Source organism: Odocoileus virginianus, chromosome 1 (genome assembly GCF_023699985.2).
Source record: "Odocoileus virginianus isolate 20LAN1187 ecotype Illinois chromosome 1, Ovbor_1.2, whole genome shotgun sequence".
NCBI lineage: Eukaryota > Metazoa > Chordata > Mammalia > Artiodactyla > Cervidae > Odocoileus > Odocoileus virginianus.
Window position 1 is genome coordinate 63694951 of NC_069674.1, and position 26659 is coordinate 63721609.

General features: G+C 39.5%; 1 protein-coding gene, 1 long non-coding RNA gene and 1 pseudogene across 3 annotated transcripts in view; 1 reads left to right on the top strand and 2 right to left on the bottom strand.

Moving 5' to 3' along the window:
- LOC139036760 (uncharacterized) overlaps positions 1 to 26659 on the bottom strand; it is a 234377-nt gene that overhangs the window by 47221 nt on the left and 160497 nt on the right. The gene's annotated exons all lie outside the window — the stretch shown is intronic.
- Positions 624 to 8711, top strand: CAV2 (caveolin 2). 2 transcript variants are annotated; one of them, XM_020874475.2, is made up of 3 exons: positions 669 to 1197; positions 1523 to 1710; positions 6438 to 8711. In XM_020874475.2, exons 1-3 carry the CDS (start codon positions 1048 to 1050, stop codon positions 6586 to 6588), a joined length of 489 nt encoding a protein of 162 aa, XP_020730134.1. In that variant the 5' UTR covers positions 669 to 1047; the 3' UTR covers positions 6589 to 8711. The 2 variants fall into 2 exon arrangements, with proteins under 2 accessions (XP_020730136.1, XP_020730134.1); XM_020874477.2 differs by lacking the exon at positions 1523 to 1710 and having other exon boundaries at positions 624 to 1197.
- On the bottom strand, positions 14698 to 15166 carry LOC110125432 (mitochondrial carrier homolog 2 pseudogene; annotated as a pseudogene).

Here is a 26659-nt window from a genome sequence, read left to right on the forward strand (position 1 = left end):
TAGTGAAGATGTGAGTGCATCTTAGAGAAATCTGAAATCTTTCAACAGGATCTGATCCAAAGGAAAAGTAAGTTATAATTGGGAGAGAGAGAGAGAGAGAGAAATCAGATCTCCCTTCTTGGTCTGAAGGTGCACACCTGTAGGGGCAGGAGGCTTAGGTGCCCAATTCCGTATTCAGATGTGGCCGCCAGCAGACTTACCTACTCTATGGGCCTGGGATAACTGAATAGCTGGAGCACTGGCAAGGTCCCCTGGCACTTTCAGGGGCGCCTGGCAATCAGGTGTGTTATGGCTTCTTATCTCATGGTGCAGCAGTAACAAAGCTGAATGAAAGTGGACTCCGTGTAGGGACCCCTTAAGAGTTTTACTTGGGTTGCCTCATTTCATTCTCACGCAACAACGCTGTGAAGCAGGCAGCTCTGACCCGGCTCCCATTTTACAAGGAGGCAGCTGAGGTTCCAAGAAGCTCGGTACCTTGCTCCAGAGCACACAGGTAAACGGCAGAGTGCAAGTTAAGAAAGACCTTCCTACTCGATACCCCTACGCTCTTAACCGCCAAGCTGCCTCCCTCCAGTGTGTCTATTTTCTCGTCAACACGCTGGCTCTTAGGCACCCAGTTCTGAGTGTCGTACAACGTGACCCCAAAATCCTTCCAGCCCTTCTGTGGGCGGGATTCGGGTCCTCATCCCCGAGAGACGCTTCGCCCACCTGAGCAGGCCGGGATCTGCCTGATTGGGACACCACCCCCACCCCGATCCCTTTCGTGGCCGTGGACTGGGACCCAGCCAGGAAGAGGCGGCGGGTTGTGCGGGACCGGAGCCACCTAGCCGGCTGCGTTCGGCCCCCGCCCCTTCGCCCGGCCGCGGGGCGGGACTAGGGTCGCGCGGGCCGGGTAACAGGAGCCAGCAGTGGGAAGCAGCCGCCGCCCGGGCCGCGCGGGGCGAGGCGAGGCGGGGCGGGGCCGGGCGCGACGGGAAGGGGAAGCCGCGCGGGCCGGGAGCCGCGCCGCACCAGCCCGGCTGCATCCACCGCTCATCAAGCGCCGCGATGGGGCTGGAGACCGAGAAGGCGGATGTCCAGCTCTTCATGGACGACGACTCCTACAGCCGCCACAGCAGTGTCGATTACGCAGACCCCGACAAGTTCGTGGACCCAGGCAGCGACCGAGATCCCCACCGGCTCAACTCGCATCTCAAGGTGAAGCCCAGGGCGGGCCCTCCCCTGGGTTTGAGGGCGTCCCAGGGCCCCCGCCAAGGCCTAGGATGAGGGTGCCTCCTCTACCCTGCTCCGACCCCAACTCCCACACTTGCCACTGGGTCAGCCCCGCAGGGTCTGGGGCCCAGATCCTCGCCGCGGGGCCGCCTGCGTAACCAGGAATTTTTTTTACCAAATTCCTGTTCTCGCACCGTGACCCTAAGAGAAGGTGGGGCATCCCAGTCAAGCCTGTCTTTCTTGAGTACTCCTGGTCCCTGGTGAGGCAGGTTGGGTGACAGTTCAGGATCCCCGAGTCTTGTCTCCGCAGGTGGGATTCGAGGATGTGATTGCAGAACCAGTGTCTACGCACTCCTTTGACAAAGTGTGGATCTGCAGCCATGCTCTCTTTGAAATGAGCAAATACGTGATCTACAAGTTCCTGACGGTGTTCCTGGCTATTCCCTTGGCTTTCGCTGCGGGAATTCTCTTTGCCACCCTCAGCTGTCTGCATATCTGGTGAGAAGGGGCACACTGGGATGGGCCAGCTTTCTGAGACGTCGGAATGTTCTTTGCCACCTGCCCCCTGCCCTCCCCTTCTTCCAGCTGGGCAGAAGAATGTGCATCATTTCCCAACCTAGTAGCAGCAACTGGGAGACCTGAAAAGGCAGTGTGCTTCGATTTGTAGGTAGGGTTAGGAGTTAAAAACAGAAGAAGGCATGTCCCTCTGTCCTCAGGTGTGATTTTCCATTAAGTTGCTAAGGCCCAGCTGATTGTGGAGGAAGAGATCTGGAGGCCATGCTTCCTGCCACAGGCTGCACCCTCCTAGGGCCCTGTTTTGACTTATGCCTCTGGTTCTGGGCAAGGCTCTTACTTCTTTTATTACCTTTCATTCAGTCACCACCCGTGTTTGGGGTAAAACAAAAGTGATCTCTGAACAGAATGCCAGGGACAGTATCCTTGCAGAGGGATGTCAGACCTGGTTAAGCAGTGATATGGAGGGGTTGCTCCAGGCCTGCCACTGGCAAATGGCAAGGATAGGACCAGAGAAGATGCAAGGTGTGTGCAATTAAGGTGTATAGGCTCCCAGCACAAATGAATGAAAATTCAAACTACAGATAATGAAAATGAGAAGGCTTCCAAGTTACTTTTTCACCTCTGAAACCCCGATAGAAGTGGCATCTAGAGCATTAAAGGGAAAATAAATATAGAAACCTATTGGACATTTTAGGATGTTTTGAGTAACTTTCTTCACACAAAAATGCATCATAAAGCTTCAGAGAACATTTTTAAGCATTAAAAAATTTTTAGGGAAATGTCACATTTGACCTATAAGTTGTGTTATTGTTGTTTTAAAAGATGTCCACTTTATTCTGAGAGGAAGAGCATTCAGATTATCCCTGGTATGGCAACAATTGTGAATCCTGTCTTTTAGGGCAGTCCTGGAGAAATACATAACCCTTGATGCCGCCATATCTTTTTCTTAATCATTTTATATGGTAATACCACACCCTAATACATGTTGTGCTCATTGTTAGAAGTTATGAAATTGTTCTACATTTGACTTTACCATCTGAATTAATTTGTCAGTTAGCTAGCTGGTTAGTTCAACTAAGAAAATTTATTGAGTACTGAGTTTGCGCTGGGTACTGGGCCCAGGATGAATACGATGCAAGATCTGCCTTCAGCTTACTCACAGCACATCAGGGCAACTGGCTAGGTACAGAGGTGGCTGCTGAGGGAAACAGCTAAATCTGTGGAGGAGGGAAACACAGAGAAGGCTGTGTAGAAAGAAAAGAGTTTAAAAGACTTTTAAAGGATAAATTGAAGTTCACTCAATTTATGAGATTAAAAATTATGAGATTAAAATTAACAATTTATGAGGTTAAAAATAACATCAATTTAATTTGAGTATTAAAAGCTGTAAACAAACTATATTGGAAGTGTCAAAAGACTACTAAGAGGAATGAAATTCTTTGCCTTTTTTACATGAACAGCTCCTCAAAGGCCAGATTTACAATCAGGTCATATTTAGGTATTAGCACAAATCAGCACATCTTTTGAATAAAACCAGTCATGTAACCTCTATGTCCATTTTCTCACTTTCCAAAATGTGAAAAACTGAGTGACCACATCATATATTATGAAATGCTGGCTATGGAACTATTTGGAAATACAGACTGTCAGTCAACAAAGCTAGGCTTTCCTAAAGCACTTGTGAATAATTGATAACAAAAGGGTTTTTATTTACCAAATGGTAGAAAGATATAAGTAAAACTACAATTAACCAAATGATGCTTCTCTACACCTGGCTCTTCTGAGAATGGGAGATGTTTTTGGTGTAGTGCTTCCAGCAGAGAATCATCAAACCACTTTTTTCCAACCACAGAAACTGTATTATTTAACTTCAACTTATTTTTCAAATTACTTTCATATTGGGACATTAATATTTAACTGTCATACATCTGTCATCAGGCAGCTGTGATTGCAAGTAGAGGAGTGACTTCAAACAAAAATGTTTAGAAGTTAGTTTATACCTTGATAAAATAGGTTTATTATTAATGGATTACATTCCTGTGACACAATAAGACCAGATCAAGGAAAGGTCTCATAGAAGAGCTAACTTATTTTATTTTATTTTATTTTATTTTTTGGTCTGTCTTTCTTTTTTTTTTTTTTCTTTTTTTTTTTTTTATTAGTTGGAGGCTAATTACTTTACATCATTACAGTAGTTTTTGTTATACATTGAAATGAATTAGCCATGGATTTACATGTATTCCCCATCCCAGTCCCCCCTCCCACCTCCCTCTCCACCCGATCCCTCTGGGTCTTCCCAGTGCACTAGGCCCGAGCACTTGTCTCATGTACCCAACCTGGGCTGGTTATCTGTTTCACCCTAGATAATATATATGTTTCAATGCTGTTCTCTTGAAACATCCCACCCTCGCCTTCTCCCAGCTAACTTATTTTAAAACCTTATTTTTTGGTGGTCAAGGCTATGAAAATATGCAGTTAAAAGCTCTTTGAACCACACTCCGTGGTCACAACAGATCTGACTTTAGATTATTTAAACAAACAACAACAAAGCACTCACAACTCAGTCTGATGATGTTGGACCCTAGGCCAGAAGTATAGGACGTTAGGAACAGGTGAATTGGTTTGAGTTCATATCAGAGACGGGTTTGAATCTGCGTGCCATTTGACAACCGCGGGTCATAAGTGGATCATATCAAAGAACTGTAACTTGATACATTTTACTCTGCCTTTTACTTTTGCTTGAATGTAATTCAAATATATAATCTAACTGATATAAATGCAGTAGTAACAGTCTCATTTCCCAGGAGGTTTTAATACAGCTAACTGCTGTGACAAGGCAGTCTGCGTGACACTATAAATACAAAGCTAAACAAAAGTCCCAGTTCTCAGGGATTTATTGTCCAATGGATGAATATATCATTTTGCTAATTATAAAATGTGTTTAAGAAATGACTGAGGCTGACACTGTTCAGGCTGACACTGAGCCTGAACGAAATTGTGGGTCACTCCAGATCGCCTGGAGTTTCAGAAAGGGAACCAGCTGGGATGTTAGAACACAATTTAAGTTTGTTGTCAAATAATCACTGGATCCTCTGATCCAAAGTGAGAGAACAACTTGAAGAAAATGAAGTTAAAATCCTATGAACTGAGTCCTCAAATGTGGGCAACTACACTTTTGTCCTGTGCTAAATTCCCTCTTGGGACATGGAGACCTAAGGCACTAGAGGTTAGAAAATTTCTCAGCCTAAGAAAGAATGGAAAATGCATTATATACTGAGGAAAGTGAATTTGGTTAAGAAGCATTCCAATCTAAACAAGTCAATTTGAGATTATTTTGTCATAATTGTTTTTATTATATATTCTGACTTCAAAAGAGTTCTATTTATTGTTCATTATAATGGCAGCATCATATGGACATGTCAGAGATTCATAGTAAGTGGTAAGCCTGATAGCTGATCTCTAAGATTTCCTGTTCTTACATTAATTTGGAGGGAATTGCCCAAAGCCACACATCAAGTGAGAAACATAATGGGATAAAAAGTCAAAAGTTACCATCACTCAGGTTTCTATTCAACCATTTAGCTCTAAAACACCTAGTAATTAATTTTCTTTTTAAAAAAAAATTGCTTCAAATCTTTAGCACTTGGGGAAAAAACACAAGATATAATTTTTGTTGAAAGTCCATATGAATAATTCAGTAGTTTAAAAATATCTCAAAATCAGACAAATGCTTGATCTCCTCTTCATTTTCGGCTAAATACAACAGACCTTTATTTAAGTCACTGTTTAATAGGAAACCAAGAAAATCAACCTTACTTCTTTGTGCTCACCCAAGTAATAATAAAAATTCTATTAAAGCCCTCCAGCAATGCCTGAGAGTTCACAAATACTTTTGTGCCCAAAAAGCACGACAATGACAAAGAACATTATTCAGAGGATTACTGAAAAACTCAACCAACCTGAGGAATATGAAAATATGTAGTTACTTTAAGAAAAGGCATACAGAAAAAATAAATTCAGGATATTCGAGTTCTTCTTGTCTAAGAATTCTGACATAATTGCAGGACTCTTTTAGCTACACTACACAACCCTTTTCAGTGTGTGTAATTACCATGAAAAATTAATAATATAAAGCATAAGAGAATGTTAAATTCACTTCAGTTCAAATGTTTACCAAGGGTAAAGGATGTCCTCGCTTAAAAGCTTACATTCTAATATGAAAGAGAAACATAATCATCTATTTATGATATCTTTTGGTAAATTTGAGAATTAAGAAATTTGTTTCAGTACTTCAGAAACACAAAAAACAGAGTATCCAACCTATTGTGATCCAACGGGGAGGGAAGACAACAGGAAAAGCTACCAGGAAGTGGAACTTCAGAGAAATATGAAGATTTAGGCAGGTTAATATTTAGGGCCAGAGATCAAGTAAATAAATTTACTATTTTGTTTAATTTTGCTTTACTATTTTAAATCACCTGCTACCAATAGAAATAATATTGGCGTTGATCACGTACATGACTGTTTATTTTTTTAAATATATTTTTGTGTATCTTATCACAATGTAGGTCACTGTTCATTTGTTTCAAATGCTCAACCTGGCTTAGGTGAATTGGACCACTGTTGTATCTTTTCATGCATGCGCAAGAGTCAGAGGCCTTATTTGGGAACTCCAGTAATCCTTACATATCTCTCTTCCTCCATTCCAGGATTATAATGCCTTTTGTAAAGACCTGCCTAATGGTCCTGCCTTCAGTGCAGACAATATGGAAGAGTATGACAGATGTTGTCATTGCCCCATTGTGTACGAGTGTAGGACGCAGCTTCTCTTCTGTCAGCCTGCAACTGAGCCACGATTGAATACTTGGGCCCCAGGTCCAGAGATCTGGATACTGTAATACTTGTTTTTATAACATAAAAGCACTACTGTTCTGTTAATTCCCAAACTGTTCAAATTAAGAAAGCTATTAAGATGGGCAACCACATGTAGAATGTTTATTGGCAGATCTTTTCAAATAATGCTTTTCTAATTAAAAGCCAAGGATTTCATATCTAACTTTATAACCAGAATTATTCAGTAGGCAACAATTAATTTTAAAGGCAGGCAGTTTTTTCTTTAGTACAAAGGTATGCATTTTATGATGAATCTGTAATGATCAAGGGACATTTCTCTCAAACACTACAATAGTTTTGTGTACAACTGCTTATAAAAATATGGAATTTCCTATTTTTTTACTCTGGAAGTAATACTTTTTAAAACCTTTGCAGATAAAGTCATAGGGATACTTAGAGATAAGATAATACAAAGATCCTAGAAACTACAGTAACAAAAGTGATGATAGGGGCTCTCAAATAAATGTGAAAATAGATTCATGAAGACATGTTCCTTTAAATAGGGTATTGTTAACTTACAGGTATATTTAACAAGATGTTTCAATTTACTGTATATTTTGTAGTTATTGTACATGTTGCCCTAATCAGATTGCTTTAAAGCACTCTTTATATTTGCTATCTTGTAGTACTAATATATAGAAGGAGTAAATGTATCTTCCATAAGGAACTTCATTGGTGAGATGGCACTGTCTAGATTACATATGCATATGCATCTTCTTTGGTAATTGAATGTAAAAGAGAGATATACAAGGCTTTTCTTTCTTACTTTTCCAAGCGAAATCCTTAAATGTTTCATGGTTAATGTTTATCTGGCTGTGATCTTAATACAAACCTAATTGATATTTCATCTAAGAGATTATTTCTGTCTTGTAGTTAAAAATTAATCCTGTATTCTGCATTCTTATTAATGTTTCTCTTTACCTTCAAGTAATATTGGTGCTATTAAATAACACTTTATAATAATGGCTATTTCTAATACTTAAGTACAATTTCAGCTACAATAATTCATGTATTAACTTCAGCAAAGTTGTTAACTTATTGGGTCCATGCTACTGAACTATGTATATATAAATTAAAAAGTAATAGCTACAAACTTTCAAAATATTATCTAATATGAGTCTTACTGCACAGTATAAAATTATTCTTATTATTTTTGAACTGTAGAGTCCTATTTCAGTGTTATGAGTCACTGTTGTTTTAAAAATCTCTGTTCTAAAATGATAGGCCTATACAAAAGATGTCTATAATGTGAGTGGTTAACTATAATTTACACATCCTAAAAGTGTGTCAATGCTCAAATTTCAGAATTACTATCAGAACTTGGATTAACATTCCTTTGAATAGTTTCATAGATGACAACTCCTCATTCAATGAAAATTAATTTTATTTTCCCAAGTTTCTAAGACTGGTGAATACAAAGGATGATTGAACTGGAATTCTACTGGGGAACCAAGAACAAATGAATGATTAAATTATGAAGCTTATATCCTTTTGAAGGTAGCTACAAAAGAGATTTTTTTCAAAACTGTCTTAGGTCATTATTAGAAAACACTCATGATCATTAAAGCATTACTACTCATTTGACAATATGGATGTTACTATGTTAGTCAAAAAGGTCAATCAGTCTCATGACTTTATAGTTATACCTTATATTTAAGATGTTTTTAAAAAGTATTTGGATATGTCATTTGAGCAAAAGTATTTGATTAATAAAATATCTATTTAAATAAATCATGGCTTCTATCTTTTCAAATAGCAAGTTTTTTCAAATTGGCAATTTTTAAAGCCAAAATATACATACATAGTAAAAAAAAACCTACATATAAAAAACCTACATATATAAAAAACCTATTAACTTGTAACAAGTAGACTATATGATTTCCTTATTTCTGAATAGCATTGATCATTTTCAAAATAACTTTTTATTGAGATTTGTCATTAACTATTTTATTTCAGAGACTGAAATTTTGTACCAAGTGGATCTAGGTTTCATGTACAAATATGTTGGTTCTTTTATTTGTGAGTGGGGAAGAGGTGGGTGATGGTCGACTTTCCCAGTATCTATAATAAACTTTTTAAAACTTATAAAATGTGTTTATTGCTTTTATTACATATCAAGTTCATCAATAAAGAACCTTTTAAAACTAATTTTTCCTTATTAAAAACTTATAATAGGTAAACACACATGAGTTATTGCTTATTCAGGAATATATTTGTGAAAAATTACATGATTGGCAATTTAATTTTTTATTTTCCCAGCACTTAAGAGGTTCCCTATAAATTTTTCTATCATTTGATGAATATGATAGAATAGCATGTTCTTAAACCAACTATACTTCATATTCTTCATGAAATAGTCTCTTGCTAATCCTAAATAAAGTCATATTTCTGTTTTCAATTTTTTAAATAAGAAAGGAAAACAATATAAATCACATGTATTTGGATACTAGTACCAGACCAGAGTCCAAAATTATTTTTGGAAAGTTAGTATGTGAAGAGTAGCTGCTGATATTGGCATAGATTTTCTTGTTGGGAGTTAATCTGGAAAAACGACCTACCTCCAATAATAAAGTATGTGTTTGGCTTTGTGAAATGCTCTTTAAAGATGTGGAGAACTTAAAAGTCCCTCTTTTCAGTAGTTGTCTACATCCCATGAATTTACTTAAATAATTTTCTTGGGAAACTGTTGGACTTAAGTGAAAAGAGCCCTCCCCTCCAGGTCAAGCATCTGGTTGCCTTTCTCAGCACTGCCATTACTGAGGTATGTCACCTCCTGCAAGTGGTTTAATCTCAAGGTCTCAGTTTCCTACCTTTAATGAGAGGATTGGACTCAAGGATCTCTTAGGAGTTTCCCATCTTCTTGTTTTCTGTGACTTCCGTAGAACGAAGTTTGGCTATGTATATACAATCTTGCTGTTCAGAAATTTTTTTAAATCAATTTTTAAAATCATGAATTTTCTAACAAAAGGACTGGCATACTATAAATACAGGAATTAATGCACAGTTAAGTTGACTGAGACTTTGATTTTCATGACAGGAATTCCTAGATTTATAACAATTCTATCTCCATCACTGTGAAGTTTCCCCCCAAATAATATATCACTCTATGTTTTAAATTAATTACAATTTATTTTATTTGTAGATTGTTTTTTTTTTCTAAAATCACTGCTATACCACCATGATCATTGCCATCTTTTTTTGCCTGTCTAGTTGCTATAGCCTCCTAACTGGTCTCACTCCCAGTTTCAATATGATCTTTTCCAATCCATGTTCCCCTTCAAAAAAGAAGTGATCTCATCAAGACTCCATGCCCCTCCCCTGTGTAAATTACCAATTACATGTCATTGCCTTTATAATAAAATCCAAACTCTTCAGCAATGTTCACAAGGCCTTCACTATCCACACATGGTCTTCAGCAACTCTCTTCTGAAGCACTCACTGAAGTGCCCAGCCCTCTCCTGTCTCCATGGCAGCCTCACTCTTCCCCTCAGCCTGTGCTAACCCAACTTGTTTCCAAAACTCCTTCACAGTAATGCCTTTTCTATGTTTTCATGTAAAATCTTGTAAGTACCCCTATTATCACTTGCCGCACGGTAAAACTGCTGACTAACCCCCATTAGACTGCTGGTTAGGTCTCTGAGAACCAAAATGTGACTTCATTATTGTTTTCTGGGATTCTAAAATGGTGCCAAGCACTTAATAGGTTCAATCAATATTTTCTGAATGAATGGCTACATGAAAAAATAATTGAAAATTTGAGATGACTGCTGAGCTGGAGTGAAAATCACATTTTGCCATCATGATTTTCTTCATTTGAGTGAGGAGTTTGAAAAGTACTGATCCTAATAAGATGTTCCTTCTCACCATTTTTCTCACTCATAAGTTATTAAGTTAGGAAAATTAAAATATATGTAAAGTGCATCAAGTATATTTCATCCTTCAGGGTATATGCCTGTCTACTCTCAATTCTCTTATCTGAAATTTATTTTCACATGTTCAGGGGTAGGAAATGCTAGTATTAATACATAGAAACTGGTTAGGAACAATTCTCTCTGGCGTTTTAGAAAGTTGCTATTTCTTTTACTACCCTGTTTCCCATTTTGGAATTTATAATACTAAAATAATATTTTTATAGAATTTTACATTTTAGAAAACACAGTCTCATACAATGTCTCATTTGAATCCAGGACAAATTAAATAGCATAGTGGAGAAATCACATGAATAATAGCTTGGTTTCTGTAGCTTGCAATCTTATCATTTTTGAATGTTTACTTAAGATAACAAGAGTTTAAAGAATTTTTACATGGTTACATATTACTTTAAGATAAAAAATAGGTAGTGCTGCGATTAAAAATTAAGACTATTACTGCAACTTATCATAGATCAGGATTTGGTATATTTCCTTCCTTCAAGGTATATATGTATATAGGGAGGACAAGAGAAGGATCTGAAGCAGGATGGAACAAAGTATAAGGATATACTAGATATTCAGGTTATACTTCTTAGGAATAAAAATAATTTGGGCTTCCATATCTAATCTTCCCAATTTCTCCTCCCTGTTAACCCCCAAAGCAAAAGAATGCACCCTGTTGTATTTTTAAATCATTTCTGTACCCACTCTTCAGCTTCTTTCTTCAAACTATATCTGAACTGCCACCTCTGAAACCTTACACTGTGATGCTTCTTTAAATGAAAGGTAGCTGTGGGTGAGGTAACATTTCAGTCTATTAGTAGACATCCATTACTTCAATGTGAATGGATGATCTGAAAAAAAGAATGCTGAAAACTATGTTAGGGACCGGAGCAGGAGGGCCTTGAGTGGGGTGCCACTTGAGAGCATCCAACACTGATTAAAAGACACGCCACCAAAGAGAAAATCAAAACAGAAAAGGGAAAACAGGAGGTTCCAATGACACAATCTTCACCCTTCACTGATTTGTTTTGGAAACCTCTGTTCAAACCTCTAGTCAATGGAATCAGGTCAAAGGAAACTGAACTGAGTGGAAGGAGCTGAAGTCAGCTAAGACCATAAAGGAAAGTTACTTATGTCTTGTTAAATGAAAAGCGCCCTGGTAGGGGGCATGGGGGCTCTCCTAGAGCCCTGTGCCCTAAAGACAATGGCAAAAGCTAAAATGAAAACTGTACTACAATTTGTGACCATCTGTCTCTCTTCCACCTCACCTCTCTGCGCTTTTGACTGTTGCTGTGTATCTGTGGCAAAGAAGACCAGGCAGCAGTCACAGAAATCAGAGGACACCACTTCAACATTTATCCAAAAATAGGACAGACACCTATCCGCCTGCACTTGGACGTGTTTGGTCATTTGGCTTGGCTGCACAGCTGGAGAAGTCGTTTTGCCATTATAGGAAAAGGTAGGGGTGGAGAATGAAGAGAGAAAGGAAGAGACATGACTCATAGTGGGAAAGAGCATGTAACCAAGGGCAAATATTTCTCCCAGACACAAACGGACCAGGAAGAGATAGGAGCTACAGGTCATCTTTGGAGCATTCTTTTCTCTCCCTGCCTCTGAGTAACTTGTCATCAAGCACCTGCCAGTAACAAAAGGGGAGAGAAGGGCAGGAGGCAGGATCTGCCTCTAACTGAATCGCATATAAGTTCCAGCCAAGGGCTGGCTCAGCTAACTGGGACAGTGAAACAAGGAGACATTTGGAAAGCTGCAGGGATAAACACCATTTCCCAGGGAGGCAGGTGGCAAGGATAACATGTTTCTTTTACTGAGAAGGAAACTGCTTGGAATCCTTCATAAATTACAACAGTGGGAGAATTCTGATTTCTGGTACAAATAATAGTTCATTTGTTGAGCATTTATTACCTGCTCAAAGTTTATTTGGGGCTTCCCAGACGGCTTGCAGACTACAGTCCATGGGATCACAGAGTCAGATACAACTGAGCGACTAACCCTTTCTCAGATGGCTCACTGGTAATAAATCCCCCTGCCAGTGCAGGAGATGGAAGAGATGTGGGTCCAATCCCTGGGTCAGGAAGATCCCCTGGGGGAGAACATGGCAACCTCCTCCAGTATTCTTGCTCAGAGAATTTCATGGAAGTGACTGAGCATGCAATCATGGGCATTTATTTAATTTGCGCAACAACTCTATAATATGAGTTCTGTTATCATTTTTCAGATGAGAAAACTGATGCGCTTAAGTTGAACAATTTTTCTAAGATCACATGGAAGTCAAAATTTAAACCAAGAGAATCTGATGCTGGAGTTCAGGCACTTAATCACTGATTAAGATTACACACATATTTCCTCACAAAGTCAATATCAAAATAGGCAGCAATATGGAACATCACAGAATATATAAAAGTCACTGGAATATATAAAAAAGAAGCATAAGATACAAGCAAGCCTTCCTTTCCAGTTTAGATATGACCTTGTTGAGGCAGTCACAGGAAGAGCACACATTATTTGGGGTTTGATAATATAAACTAAATTAAAATCACCTCAGAGCATCTAGCATAGTCAATCAATTTCATGGGATCCTCTGCATGAAGGGGCCATAAAAAGGGCAGAAGGGGTGAGGGAGGGCCATGATCAAAGCATTGGAAATAAAACACCAAAAAACTTTTTTCATCATGTAGAAAAGACAAGTGAGCAATTAACTGAATTATTTATATATTTTTTATTTAGACAAGAGGAAGATCCTATGATGATTATAAATTTGAAAACAGACCCCTGAAAAAGAGACAGAGTTGTTGGCATTATTAAGTCGAAAGGTGATTAAAGACCCATCTAAAAGATGAAAAATATTGTACAAAAATTCCTTTATTTAACTATCTTTATTCTGAGAGAAAGTCTAAGTGAAGTCATCCTAAGTGATACTTTCACTGGAGTAGACACACAAAAAGAATTGTGATCCTAAATATATTCATCAAGGGGAAATGGCAAAAAGAAGATCTTAAAACGTTTTTCCTGAAAGAACTTTGGGAATGATGAGGCAGATCAGATACAGGCAGTCTCTATCATGCATGACTAACTAGGGATTCACATAAAGATTTTCATGATTTCATGATTCTGAGAGTTGAAGAAATTCAGAATTGGAAAGGGAAAGTCCTCCCAATATTAAAATCTTCTATGAAGTTGGCCCAGCATGACACACTTCTAGTGCAGGATGTGTTTGGGCTCCTTGAAGCCTTCCCTAAGAAACGGCTCTGTCTTCTGATAAAAGTTAAAGATTGGTCTGCCTCACCTCTTGTCACAGTCAATACCTTTTGGGTCTGGCTAATGGAAGAACTTTGGCTTCCCAGGTGGTGCTAGCAGTAAAGAAGCCATCTGCCAATGCAAGGTTTGATAAGAGACACGGATTTGATCCCTGGTTTGGGAAGACCCCCAGGAGGAGGGCATGGCAACCCACTCCAGTATTCTGCCTGGAGAATCCCATGGACAGGGGAGCCTGGTGGGCTACAGTCCATAGGGTCACAAAGAGTTGGACACGACTAAGCGACTTAGCACAAAGTGGGAGAACTTAAAACAGTTCAACTCTTTTTGTAGCAAAAACCATAAACAAACAAGCAGGAAAAAAATAAAACCAACAACAACAACAAAAAACCTCATCTTGGCTGCTGCCCAGTTTATAATTCTTGATTTCACATTCCAAGAAGCCTTCAGTTTATAGAAATGGAAAGAACTGCCAGTTCCCTGCAAGCAACTTGGCAAATGTAGCCTGTTGGGTTCCCCCTTAAATGATGTTTCCTTCAATTTGCTTACAAATATTTCCCTAACAGTATGTCACTTCCTTTTCAGAGTTGGGATTCCCTGTGAAGTCATCCAGGATGCCTTTCTATTGCTCTTTCCATTTTGATGTACAGGCTCTTCTATGTACCTATTTTTGAAGGTTTTTTTCATTCGTGGTTCTTACTCAGGAGAGGACATTTTTTGGGGGGGTGCTTTTTAGTTTATTTGCTGACATAATGTCTGCCATTTTTATCCATTTTCTCAAGATTGACTGATTATTAAAAAAAATATGCCATACTTTATAGAAATCAATACTCTCTTCCATATTTCTGTGCATCTGGGACTATAGAAATGCCACTGCCCTTGCCCCACATCTTCAAATTAACATTCTTGGATCACAGCAATAAGTCTTCCCAAAGGGGAACTTCTGGAAAAGACATGTTATTTCTTGACTAATATTTCCCCTTTTTTGTAGCATGCATCAGCCATATAAATAAGAAGTATATATTAGGGGGTAAGGAGGGCATCCATGAGCAATTCCACAGCTGTTGACAGTCATAAGACTAGAGACAAGCATAAAGGAATATGTAAACATACTGGAAAAAAAATCATGTGACAACTAGAAACCAACTCTTCATTTCATTCATGGTGGAAAGTCCACTGTCCAACACATGGACACTGATGAGGTAGACCAGTGAGTTACAGAGCCACAAAGAAATGATGTCACCTCGGAGGTGAGGAATAAGATCTGCAAAAAATCCTAGGATGCCCTCTTCCTGGCAGACAATTACTATGGAGCCACAAAATCCATAGTACTTGGACTCTCTCCTGATGAACTGTACCATAGATCTCAGAGTGATCCTGTGAAAGGGACGTGTGATGAGAGCAATAGCACAATGCACCATCATCTCTCAAGTTGTCTCCTTAATAACTCTGTCAAAGGAAGATGAAACTTCTTTCTCTGTGTTTCCAGATCCTGACTCCTCAATCTTGTTACACTTCTCATAATTCTGTAAAACTTTATCATGGACCACAGTTCCAAGGATTTCTGAACAATCTTGGAGTTAAGCCTGTGAACAACCTATGCTTCCCATAGATATTCACAATGTGCTGAGCATAACAAAACAGACCAGGAAGCTGACATACTTGCTGCCCAAAAGTATCTATCCTATTGCTGGAGTTAGAGGCTCATATCCCACCTGGTTGAGCACCTTCACATACACAAGCAGCTGGAACAGAATGGTGAAATCAGAACCAAGTAGCATGTGACTGGCCAAGTCCAACAATATGGTACCCACTGAAAGACAGAGCCACCAAGCAACAGAGCCAGCCTGATATCACAAGCCAAGGCCACCAGCTTCACTGGCCCAATCTCATACACACCCACATACTCACCAATGTGTGTCTCGCTGCCCAACTTCTGCCTTTTAAAACACATTGAGAAAATAAGCATTTTCAAGTTTCCCCTGGACCACTGTTTTTCAAAGTTTAATGAGCACATGAATAACCTGGATATCTTGTTAAAAAGTGGATTCTGTCTCAGTAAATCTGGAATTGGACCTGAGATTCAGGTTTGTACCTGGATGCTGCAGGTCCTTCTCAGTAGCAGGATCCTAGTCACTAACTTGAGTAAGACATAGAGAGAGGTGAAAATAAAGTAGTTCTCGGTCAGAGGAAAGAATAAATTGAAAGAGAGATTACTTGGCCCTCTGAAAGTTTCTACAGTCTGTCCCATACCTATAACCCCCCCCCCCCATACTATTGCAGGGAGGAAGCCAATTCTGACTCCATGTTGGAAAATGTTGACTTGCTTTTGTTATTATGAAAGTCACTGAGTCATGTCCGACTCTTTGTGAATTCTCCAGGCCAGAATACTGGAGTGGGTAGCCTTTCCTTTCTCCAGAGGATCTTTCTAACCCAGGGACTGAACCCAGGTCTCCCGCATTGCGGGCAGATTCTTTACCAGCTGAGCCACAAGGAAAGCCCAAGAATACTGGAGTGGGTAACCTATCCCTTCTCCAGTGGATCTTCCCAACCCAGGAATCAAACTGGGGTCTCCTGCATTGCAGGCAGATTCTTTACCAACTGAGCTATCAGGGAAGCCCAGGAAAAAATATTCTCCAGGCCAGAATACTGGAGTGGGTAGCCTTTCCCTTCTCCAGGGATTCTTTCCAACCCAGGGATCAAACCCAGGTCTCCCACATTGCAAGGGGATTCTTTACCTGCTGAGTCACAAGGGATATGATTATAATGATTCTTAATAGCTTGCCTCAGAGGACCCTTTCCCTCCACTTGACTGTAAGCTAAAGTATCTTTGTTCAGCTCAGATAAATAATTTGTCCCTACCAACCTGCAGATAGAAGAGGTTAATACGCCCTTTCCAAAGGCTGACCATTCCTTTGGAGATGTTTTGCAAGACTGAAGACCCTTGCACTTTACTTCCCCACTGCCTCGCCCTCTCTATTCTACCTTTTGACTTTAGCTCCTCATTGATTTTCCTCTAACTGTACAAAAGAAGCTGGCATCCAGACTCCTACAAGATGGTTACTTTGAGGCACTAGCCTGCCATCTTCTTGGTCTGCCAGCTCCCCAATTAAAGTCTCTTCCTTGCCTCAACACCTCATCTCTCGGTTTCATTGGCCTGTCCTGTGGCAAGCAGAGTGATCTTGCACTCCGGAACAATACTAGCTTTAAAACACATTCACATTCCCCCTGAAGTAAGGTAAATTAATTGACAGAAAAGTCAGCAGTGCAGAATTAAACCTATCCTCCAGTATGTATAAAAGCTGATGTTATAGTCCCAAATTTTCTCTGGAATTGGTTTTAAAAAAAAGAAAAAGAAAAAAACCTCAATATGTAAGTAAAACGAAGTTCTCTGTGAAAACCAGACTACTTAATAAATGGCCGATATGAACTGATACGCAGTTTTTAAGAGTGAAATATTTTATGATTAAGCATCATTGCCTCACAGGGAGTGGCTGTAGACATAAATTTCCCCCAGGTAAAAGCAACTCCTGGTAAATAGTTTATTTACTAGGGAAAGGGCCAAAAGGAAAGAGAGTTTCCTTTGTTAAATAATGGAGCTCTGACTAAGCCAGATGGATTGGTTACAAAACAAAGGGCTTTTGTAAAGGACTCCTCCCAAATATTTACATTAACTTAAGAAAAAAAAAAAAAAAAGAAGTTCTACTGTGTGTATCTCCTTCTAAATTCATGGTATTATTTAGGCACTACTATCATTTCTATTCTTTATCATTTCATTATAACTAAAATAAAAAATTAAATTATTTGTTAAAATGTTCTCATATGCTGCTTAAGTATATCACATATATATATAAGTATATACATAGTATACTAGTATACTATGAAATGCCAAATAACTCAGGTATATATGACATTATATTAAATCATACTATATTACATTTTGTTGTCTTATTAGGTTTTCTGAGAGTTGGTCACACACTGAATGAGATTCATGGAGTTTCCATCTTCCTAAAGGGTGATCAGAATTTTGTTTCACTTGAATAGGAGGAAACATAGTCACTGTCCACATATCTAAATATTCTACTTCTCTCAACTAGATATAATGTAGTAATCTGGCTCACACCTTGACCCAAATTTTTCTGAAAAATTGCTATGCTTAAGCCTGCTATTAAACAATCCCAATCTTGGATTAGCTAGGATTGCTATTATCATTAATTTTATAATGATATAAATCTACCTAGATGAAAAAAAAAAGCCAAGTATTTTTTACATCCCTTCTCACACTTTCTAACTATATTACTCCTTGATTATGTCAGTGTTTGTTCTAAGACTTTTCCTCTCTTTAATCAAAGCTAGAAGGATGATTTTAGTAGGGCTATTATAAGCCAATTATTAAACAGTCAAGGTAGGTAGATCCCTCAATTTCATAGCAGTTAGTTTGATTTCTTATATGGCATCATGATGAAATGATGAGCTGAACCAGGCATTTTAAATGGACTTTAAGCATAAAAAAAAAGAGAGAACTCAATGTGATTTGTGTTTGCTTCCATTTAGTATTGTTAGGTAGTTAGAATAGGAAAGAGGAGTCCAAAACGGTGGTGGCTAAAAGACAAAGAAAGATAAAAGCCTGGGAAAATGGAACAAAAGAAAATCGGAGTGAGAACCTTAGGTGAAACAAACACGCCCCCTTCCTGGCTAGCCCACTTTGCATAGGGCGGGTTCAGCAGGGAGGAAACAAAATGTATAAAAAGAGGAAGCCAAGACAGATTGAGGCCTCTCCTTTGAGGTCGGCAGGCCCTCAAGCCTTGCGGTTGTACTATCCAAGGATATGGTTTTTCCAGTAGTCATGTATGGATGTGAGAGTTGGACTATAAAGAAAGCTGAGCACTGAAGAATTGATGCTTTTGAACTGTGGTATTAGAGAAGACTCTTGAGAGTCTCTTGGACTACAAGGAGATCCAACCAGACCATTCTAAAGGAAATTGGTCCTGAATATTCATTGGAAGGACTAACTGACTCATTTGAAAAGACCCTGATGCTAGGAAAGATTGAAGGAAGGAGAAGGGAACAAAAGAGGATGAAATAGTTGGATGGCATCACTGACTCAATGGATATGAATTTGAGTAAACCCTGGGAGTTGGTGATAGACAGGGAGGCCCTGTATGCTGCAGTCCATGGGGTCACAAAGAGTGGGACATGACTGAGTGACTGAACTGAACTGAACTTGTTTGCTGAATAAAACTCCAAGCTGTAACCAAGCTGTAACACAACACTGGTCCACTGTTTCAAATCTTTGTTGCGGCAAGACAGAACCAAGGAAATTACACACTCTCTCGACAGTATTTTCTCAGTATTTAAATTTACCTATATGCTGACAAATCAGATTGTATTGCGATTTTGCTTTTAATGTAACTTATGGGAAAAAAATTCAAGGAAAAATTGACTGATAAAAAGAACAACCTTTGAATTTTGAATACCTACTCTTAGAGACAAAATTTTGCTGCTCTTTCAAAGAAAAATCATGTTTCATCATATTGAGTTCTGAGGCCAGAGGAATAATAAAGACAATGACAATAAGATGGTCTAATTTTTTGAAGGTAAGGTAGACTCTTAGCTGCCTTGAAAATCATATTCTGCTTTAAGGCAAGAGAATGTGCCTTGTGACCTGCTGGGCCCCTCGATCTGAGGCCCTCTGTCAAGCATCATATTGTGAAATGAAAATATCTCTGGCCATATTAATAAATAAGAAATGTCACAGCCATCAGTGATTTCTGGCTTCCAAATGTGAGTGAGGGCTCCCAAAACTTCGATCCAGGGATGCTGTAACCCCCCATGGTGACTGCTGAGGAGCTGAGGGAATGCAAGAAGCAAGGTGAACAAGGATTGGCCCCAAATAGCCAAGGTGTATATGAAAGGAATGAATTCAGTGAGCCCAGAGCCTCTCATCTACCCATATGCATAAGCTAAGTTCCTTAACTTGATACCTGATCTCTTTGATGTTCAGACTTACTTCCCCTCCTGCCTCCTTGGAGAAGTTTTCTCAGAGCTACTGAAATGCTGTCTCCTGGGCTTGGAGTCCTAAACATTCCCACCAAATAAAATAACTCTACTTCCAGGTTGTGACTATATTTTTCAGTTCACAACATTTAAGAATCTTCACATAGAAAATCTGCATTTAACACGAAGAGATTTTGTTATTGTTGTTACAAATGGTTTAATAGATTTTTAAAATAATACATAAAGCTTTCTGAGAATAAAATAAAAGAAGCAAAGGGTATATAGAATTGATGCTTTTGAACTGCGGTGTTGGAGAAGACTCTTAAGAGTCTCTTGGACTATAAGGAGATCCAACCAGTCAATCCTAAAAGAAATCAGTCCTGAATAGTCATTGGAAGGACTGAGGCTGAAGCTGAAACTCCAATACTTTGGCCACCTGATGCAAAGAACTGACTCATTGGAAAAGACCCTGATGCTGGGAAAGATTGAAGAAAGGAGAAGAAGGGGACGACAGAGGATGAGATGGTTGGATGGCATCACTGACGCGATGGACATGAGTTTGAGCAAGCTCCAGGAGTTGGTGATGGACAGGGAAGCCTGGCGTGCTGCATGCAGTCCATGGGGTCACAAGGAGTCAAACACGACTGAGTGACTGAACTGAACTGAACTGAGAGGGTATATCTCATAAATTCGATTAAGACTTGAAAAACTGAAAGCCAAACGCCAGTCTCTAATGAACCACACACAGTTGATGTAGATTTGGGCTCTTCACACCTTGCTGCACTCACACCCTTGCCTTGGCCTCATCTTGGGACTTATTTGCCAGTCCCTTGACTTTGGGTGACTTGCTCTGGCCAACAGAACAGGACAGAAGTGTCAGCATGTCATCTCCAAGTGTAGACTTCTCTAAGTCTTGCATATTTTATCTGACTCTCGTGCCTCTGTTACTTCTTAGAGCCTGAGAAGAACCTGCCCTGACTAACTTGTTGGTCCAAGGAGGCCGAGAGGCACACAGAGCAGAGCCAGCACAGACCTGCAGTGGGCAGCAGAGACGCCCCAGCCACCCCAACCTAGCCCAGCTGGGACCCAGCCAAACCAACCCGTAGATGTGTGAAAATAAACAGTTTTTCTTCCACTGAGCTTTTATAAATTATATATTTGGAATTTAAAGGTTTGCTATAATTCAAAAAGACCAGATAGATTCTCAGTTCAGTTCAGTCACTCAGTCATGTCCAAATCTTTGCGACCCCATGGACTGAAGCACACTAGGCTTTCCTATTCATCACCAACTCTCGGAGCTTGCTCAATCTCATATCTATCGAGTTGGTGATGCCATCCAACCATCTCATCCTCTGTCTTCTCCTCCTGCCTTCAATCTTTCCCAGCATCAGGGTCTTTTCAAATGAGTCAGTTAGTTCTTCCCATCAGGTGGCCAAAGTATTGGAGTTTCAATTTCAGCATCAGTCCTTCCAATGAATATTCAGGACCAATTTCCTTTAGGATGGTCTGGTTGGATCTCCTTGCAGTCCAAGGGACTCTCAAGAGTCTTCTCTAACACCACAGTCCAAAAGCATCAATTCTTCAGCACTCAGCTTTCTTCACAGTCCAACTTTCACATCCACACATGACCACTGGAAAAACTACAGCTTTGACTAGACAGATCTAGATAGATCTTAGATGCTACCAACAATATCTCAACAGGATTATTTTTCTTCCAGTTTTATTAAGATATAATTGATATACAGCACTATATAAATTTAAGGTATATGGCATAATGATTTGATTTATATACATCGTGAAATGATTATCCCAAAGTTTGAAAGTAAAAGTCACTCAGTTGTGCTGAACTCTTTGCGACCCCATGGACTATACAGTCTATGGAATTCTCCAGGCCAGAATACTGGAGTGGGTAGCCTTTCCCTTCTCCAGGGGATCTTCCCAACCCAGGGAATGAAACCAGGTCTCCCGAATTTCTAGTGAAGTCTTTACCAGCTGAGCCATAAGGGAAGCCCATCCCAAAGTTTAGTAAATGTTGATCATTTAATATAGATACAAAATTAAAGAAACAGGGGCAGGGGTGAAAAATTTTTCTTTCTAATGAGAGCTCTTAGGATTTACTCTTTCAACAATTTTCATATATAACATACAGCAATGTAAATTATATTTATCACATTGTACATCAGATCTCTATTACTCTTATCTTATAACTAGGAATTTATACTTCCTAACTACCCTCATCTAAATCCCAAGGGAAGGAGGAAAGCTAGTGAATGATGACACTTTTGATATGTTTGTTCTTTTCTGGATGCCCACGGAGCCTTCCCCTACTCCACTTCCCACTATACCTAGGGAAAGATTATTATAATAGAAAAGCAGAAATGAAGAGAGAAGGTTTCTCTTGATTCCAAAAGGCTTGGTCTTGAGGGGATTTAGGGCATGAAAAAGAACTGTTGAGTGATAATGAGCAAGACTTCCTGGTCAAGGGAGAGTAAGTTAGGAAAATAAGCAAAGTAATTTTTGACACATGTGCATCTTTAGCATTGACCCAGATGAGGGAGGATCTAAAAGCAGAGGTACTTGTGCTACCTGCTTGAGTAGGACCCTCTGAGTATATCCTTCCAAGTAGTTCCCCTGCACAGTGCAGGGCATTTTTTCCGTTCTCCACACCACATTCATCATATGAGGCTCCATGATGCTGCATCAGGCCTGCCCACTCAGATTTATCAGACTTGCACAGAGCCCCAAGAAAAGGAAAGAAGTATCAAAAAGTGTCTTTAGCCCTAAGGGTCATATTGAATGAGCATGAAGGACATTATAGCAGCATCCCCATCAAACCAGTGACTGAAGACAGACAAGATGATGTACCCATCAGCAGATCCAAGATGTAAAACTAAGGAAGAGACTCTCCTCCACAGACCCACCCTGACAGTCCTTGGCAATAAGCCCCTGGAATTTATATGCAATGCAATCTTAACAAAACGGAAGAAACTAGGAACTGATTGAGATGAAGTTTCTGCCACCTACAGGAAAGGTGGTTTGTAAAAGAAATTAAGTTCAGTTATTTAAAAAAGAGAAAGTTTTATCTCACAAAGGACTTCAATAATCTATGTTTTCCACTTTTAAAAATCTGAATCAAACCAGGCAAAACAAAATTATTTCATCGAGCTGATGGTAGGTATTCATTATACTATTTGGTATATCTTAGATGGTTGAACTATTTTACAAAATAAATACTGCAAAAGAAAATATATTTATTCCAGTCCTGAATCTATGGACTGAAATTTGCCTCCTGAACTGTAGCATCTGTTATGATTTAGGCAGTATCGTCAGTGCTTTTAAGTGATTCACCTCATTGAATGTTCATGGCACTCCTCTTGGGTAGATGCCAATTATATTTTTCATTTTACAAATAAAGAAAGGAAAGCTAATTTAAAGAAACAGTATAAAAAGAATACTTTCTTAGCCATCTTTATCAGATTTTTAAGATGTAGAAATAGTTGTCTTTTTTTAAGAAAATAAATAGAAAAAAATCATTTAAGAGAGTCAAAATGAAAAGACTCAAACAGGAAGATTCCAGTGAGGGCTTCAAACCAGCACAGGAACAGGAAGGGACTGGGTAACGGGGCAAAGTCTTCTCTAGAAAGCGACTTTTTTCCACGTATAAAATGAAAGGTATAGAAGAAGTTACAGCAGGTAAGGGAAGAAGGCCTCGATGGGTTCTGGTGTATGAGAGTGAATAGGGAAAGGTATGAGAGGTGGTGGTGGTGCAAACAGGGTAAATACTCAGCGGAAGTACAAGCTGTAAAAATACTGACATTTCTGTACTTGAATATAAATAGTCACTGCTCTAAAATGTACTCCCTCCCCTCTTGTCCTTCTCCCAAGGGCCCCCAAATCCTACTGAGACAGCCGCTAGCCAGCAGGACGCTAAGGCGAAGCTCCCGAGCTGGGACCAGGCCTGGAATGACTCCTTGGTGGCTTTGCAACCTGGTTATTAAATTGTTTCTATACCACACCTAGTGATAATCCTTGTTATCATCCAAGCTATACTCTTTTTGAACTCATCAACAAAGGCACATTTGAGCAGTCTCAACTTTCTGTGTTTTAAGAACTCTTGGAAAGATGACTGCATTTTCAAACCTTCATATCATTATAAGTGGTCAAACCTTAGACTCCTAATCCTGGAGTAGGAATCAGATGAAGCCAGCTGAGAGCATGAAGAGGACCCAGGGAGACAAGGATGAGAAGAGGAAGCTGTGCTAAAGGGTTAGGAGGCCAAGAGAAGGAGGTGAGAGAACATAAAAGGCAATGAACTTCACAGTCTTGCCCTCACTGCACCACTAAAGAATCCCACACCCCACAAGATGTTAACAGGTACCATAGCTATTTACCAACTTTAAAATGTTTCATTGCCCTACAAAACTCCTTAAGATCATTTTCTTGTCTTTAAACTTCAGTTTTTCCATTTCAAAGATGGCTGGTTTGATGATCTACATCCTTTTTAGTTCTCTATACAGTAACACTGAATGCATGAGCTGATCTTTAAGACAGCTTCTTATTAAAAAAAAAGAAGAAAGAGGGCAAATAAGTCTCCCTTTACCTATTTTTTTTCCTAGTCAATGATTTAGAGAAGTTATTAACCTGCCTCTAAGCCTAAAGTTATCTGTGTTGGTATCAAAGAAAAAAAATATATTTTTTAACATGATTATTCATTTCAATCTTGTACTCTGCTAACAATGTCATACTTCATCTTTTCTCTATATCTCATAAAGTTGGATGCAGCCAATTATCCAAATCAGCTATTATAACCAGAATATGATCTGTTTCTCTTTGGTGCCAGCTTCTTGTTGGGGCAGGTTATTGAAGAGAATTTGTGGTTTTTCCTCTCATTAGGAATTCATTTTGGCCTTGACATTTCACTGATCATTATGATTCTATGTGCTATGCTGACTTTGGGGTGGAATCCCCAGGGAGGCTGCTTTCCCTTCTTTAAGTGCTAGTTAAGCATTCACTCAGGCCTCCCCACAAAGTCCATTCCTTGCTGGAATGCAGGACATGCTGTCTCCCTGTTCCTGTTGACTTTTTTCACAGTCAAGATTACTCATCGCAGCTGAAGACTGGATAACAATAGATGGGAAACAGCTTCCACATTTTTCCATAGAACAAAACTCAACTGCTTTGCAGCCAACATTTACGAAGGAGTGTTTCAGAGAAGAAGCCAGTTCTGACCCTGCTGCAGAGAAGAAGCCAATTCTGACTCCATTTTGAAAACTGTTTGACTTGCTTTTCATTGCTTTTGTTAATATAATCATACACAGGGGCTTGCTTCAAAGGACCCTGCCCCTCTGCCTGAAACTAAAGTGCCTTTGTTAAATTCAAAGATAATCTGACCCTGCCCACCTGTGAATAGAAGAGATTAATACACCCCTTCCAAAGGCTGGCCATTCCCTGGAGTTGTTTTGCAAGACTGAAGACCCGTGAACTTTTCTTCCCCACTGCCTCTCCCTCTCTTTTCTGCCTTTTGGTTTTAGTTCCTCTTTACTTCTTTCTCTCTGACTCTACAAAAGAACCTGGCATCCAGGCCCCAACAAGATGGTTATTTTGCAGCACTAGCCTGCCATCTTCTCCATCAGTTGGCTCCCCGAATAAAGTCCCTTCCTTGTCCTAACCACTAGTTTCTCAGATTTATTGGCCTACAGTGCAGGGAGCAGAATGAATTCATACTTGGTAACAGGAGTCGTCAGAGGAACAGTAATCTTTCAGCAATTATTAGAGGGAGACTAGGCACTACACAGGGCTTCCCGCGTAGCCCAGCTGGTAAACTGCAATGGGTGGCCTCCGCTGGAGTCCGGGTCAGGAAGGCCTCCTAGAGAAGGGACAGGCCGCCTGCTCCAGTATTCTTGCGCTTCCCTGGTGGCTCAGATGGATGTGGCAGACCTGGGTTCCATCCCTGGGTAGGGAAGATCCCGTGGAGGAGGGCATGGCAACCCACTTCTTTCTTGCCTGGAGAATCCCATGGACAGAGGAGGTTGCAAAGAGTCAGACATGACTGAGTGACTAAACGCACACACAGGCACTACACAACACACTGACCCTGACACACACACCCCACCTCCCGCCCCTTTGCTAGAATATCTTGTTTGTTAACATGTAATCTGCTCAAAGCATTTAGAAGTAAAATTAAAAACTCAACTTTCGGAAGATCTTTAGTATTCTAATGATGACTAGTCAGCATAATTAGTCATGCCAACATTTGTGACACTTCTCCTCCCTTATAGTTGAAATTTATCTTTTCTTAAAAAAGTATATTGCCTTTCTGCCATCAACAATAACAAAAGCCTGTGCTTTGACATTCCCTTTATGTGTTTATGTTTCCTCTTCACCTCCATAATCTACTCTAGGAGTTCCATCCTCTTCCTCCTTCTCCTTTTGTGCCCATATTCCCTTTTCTAGACTGCCATGTATTCTATGTCATGTCTGGTATAGTCCTAACTTTTTAAAGTCATAATCTGACTTTTGACAGCACGTGGAACATAATGTAAAATGTCCTTTCCATTTTTGGAGAGTGAATTTCCTAACAATAATAAATGAACTTATTATTGTCCTAAAGTAAAATGACTGATTATCGCTCAATTCATCTTGTGCTGGTTTATAATAAGGTAAAGAGAGAAGCTCCCGATTTAGGAAGCTTCTTAGATAAGATATTTTAACTTCTAACAACTTTTTAAAATTTCTAATCAATTAGTAAAAAAAAACCAAGACTCCTTTAACTCACAGTCAAGTACTTTAAAAAAATGTCTGGAAAACTTGAAACTCCAATTAAATATCTGTACAGATGTAAATATTTTACGTATTTT

Excerpts from the sequence above, each read along its gene's own strand:
- CAV2 (XM_020874475.2), top strand. The coding sequence starts at position 1,048 with ATGGGGCTGGAGACCGAGAAGGCGGATGTCCAGCTCTTCATGGACGAC. Across the intron at positions 1,198-1,522 it reads GGCTCAACTCGCATCTCAAG|GTGGGATTCGAGGATGTGAT; the intron begins GTGAAGCCCAGG and ends TTGTCTCCGCAG. Across the intron at positions 1,711-6,437 it reads CTCAGCTGTCTGCATATCTG|GATTATAATGCCTTTTGTAA; the intron begins GTGAGAAGGGGC and ends CCTCCATTCCAG.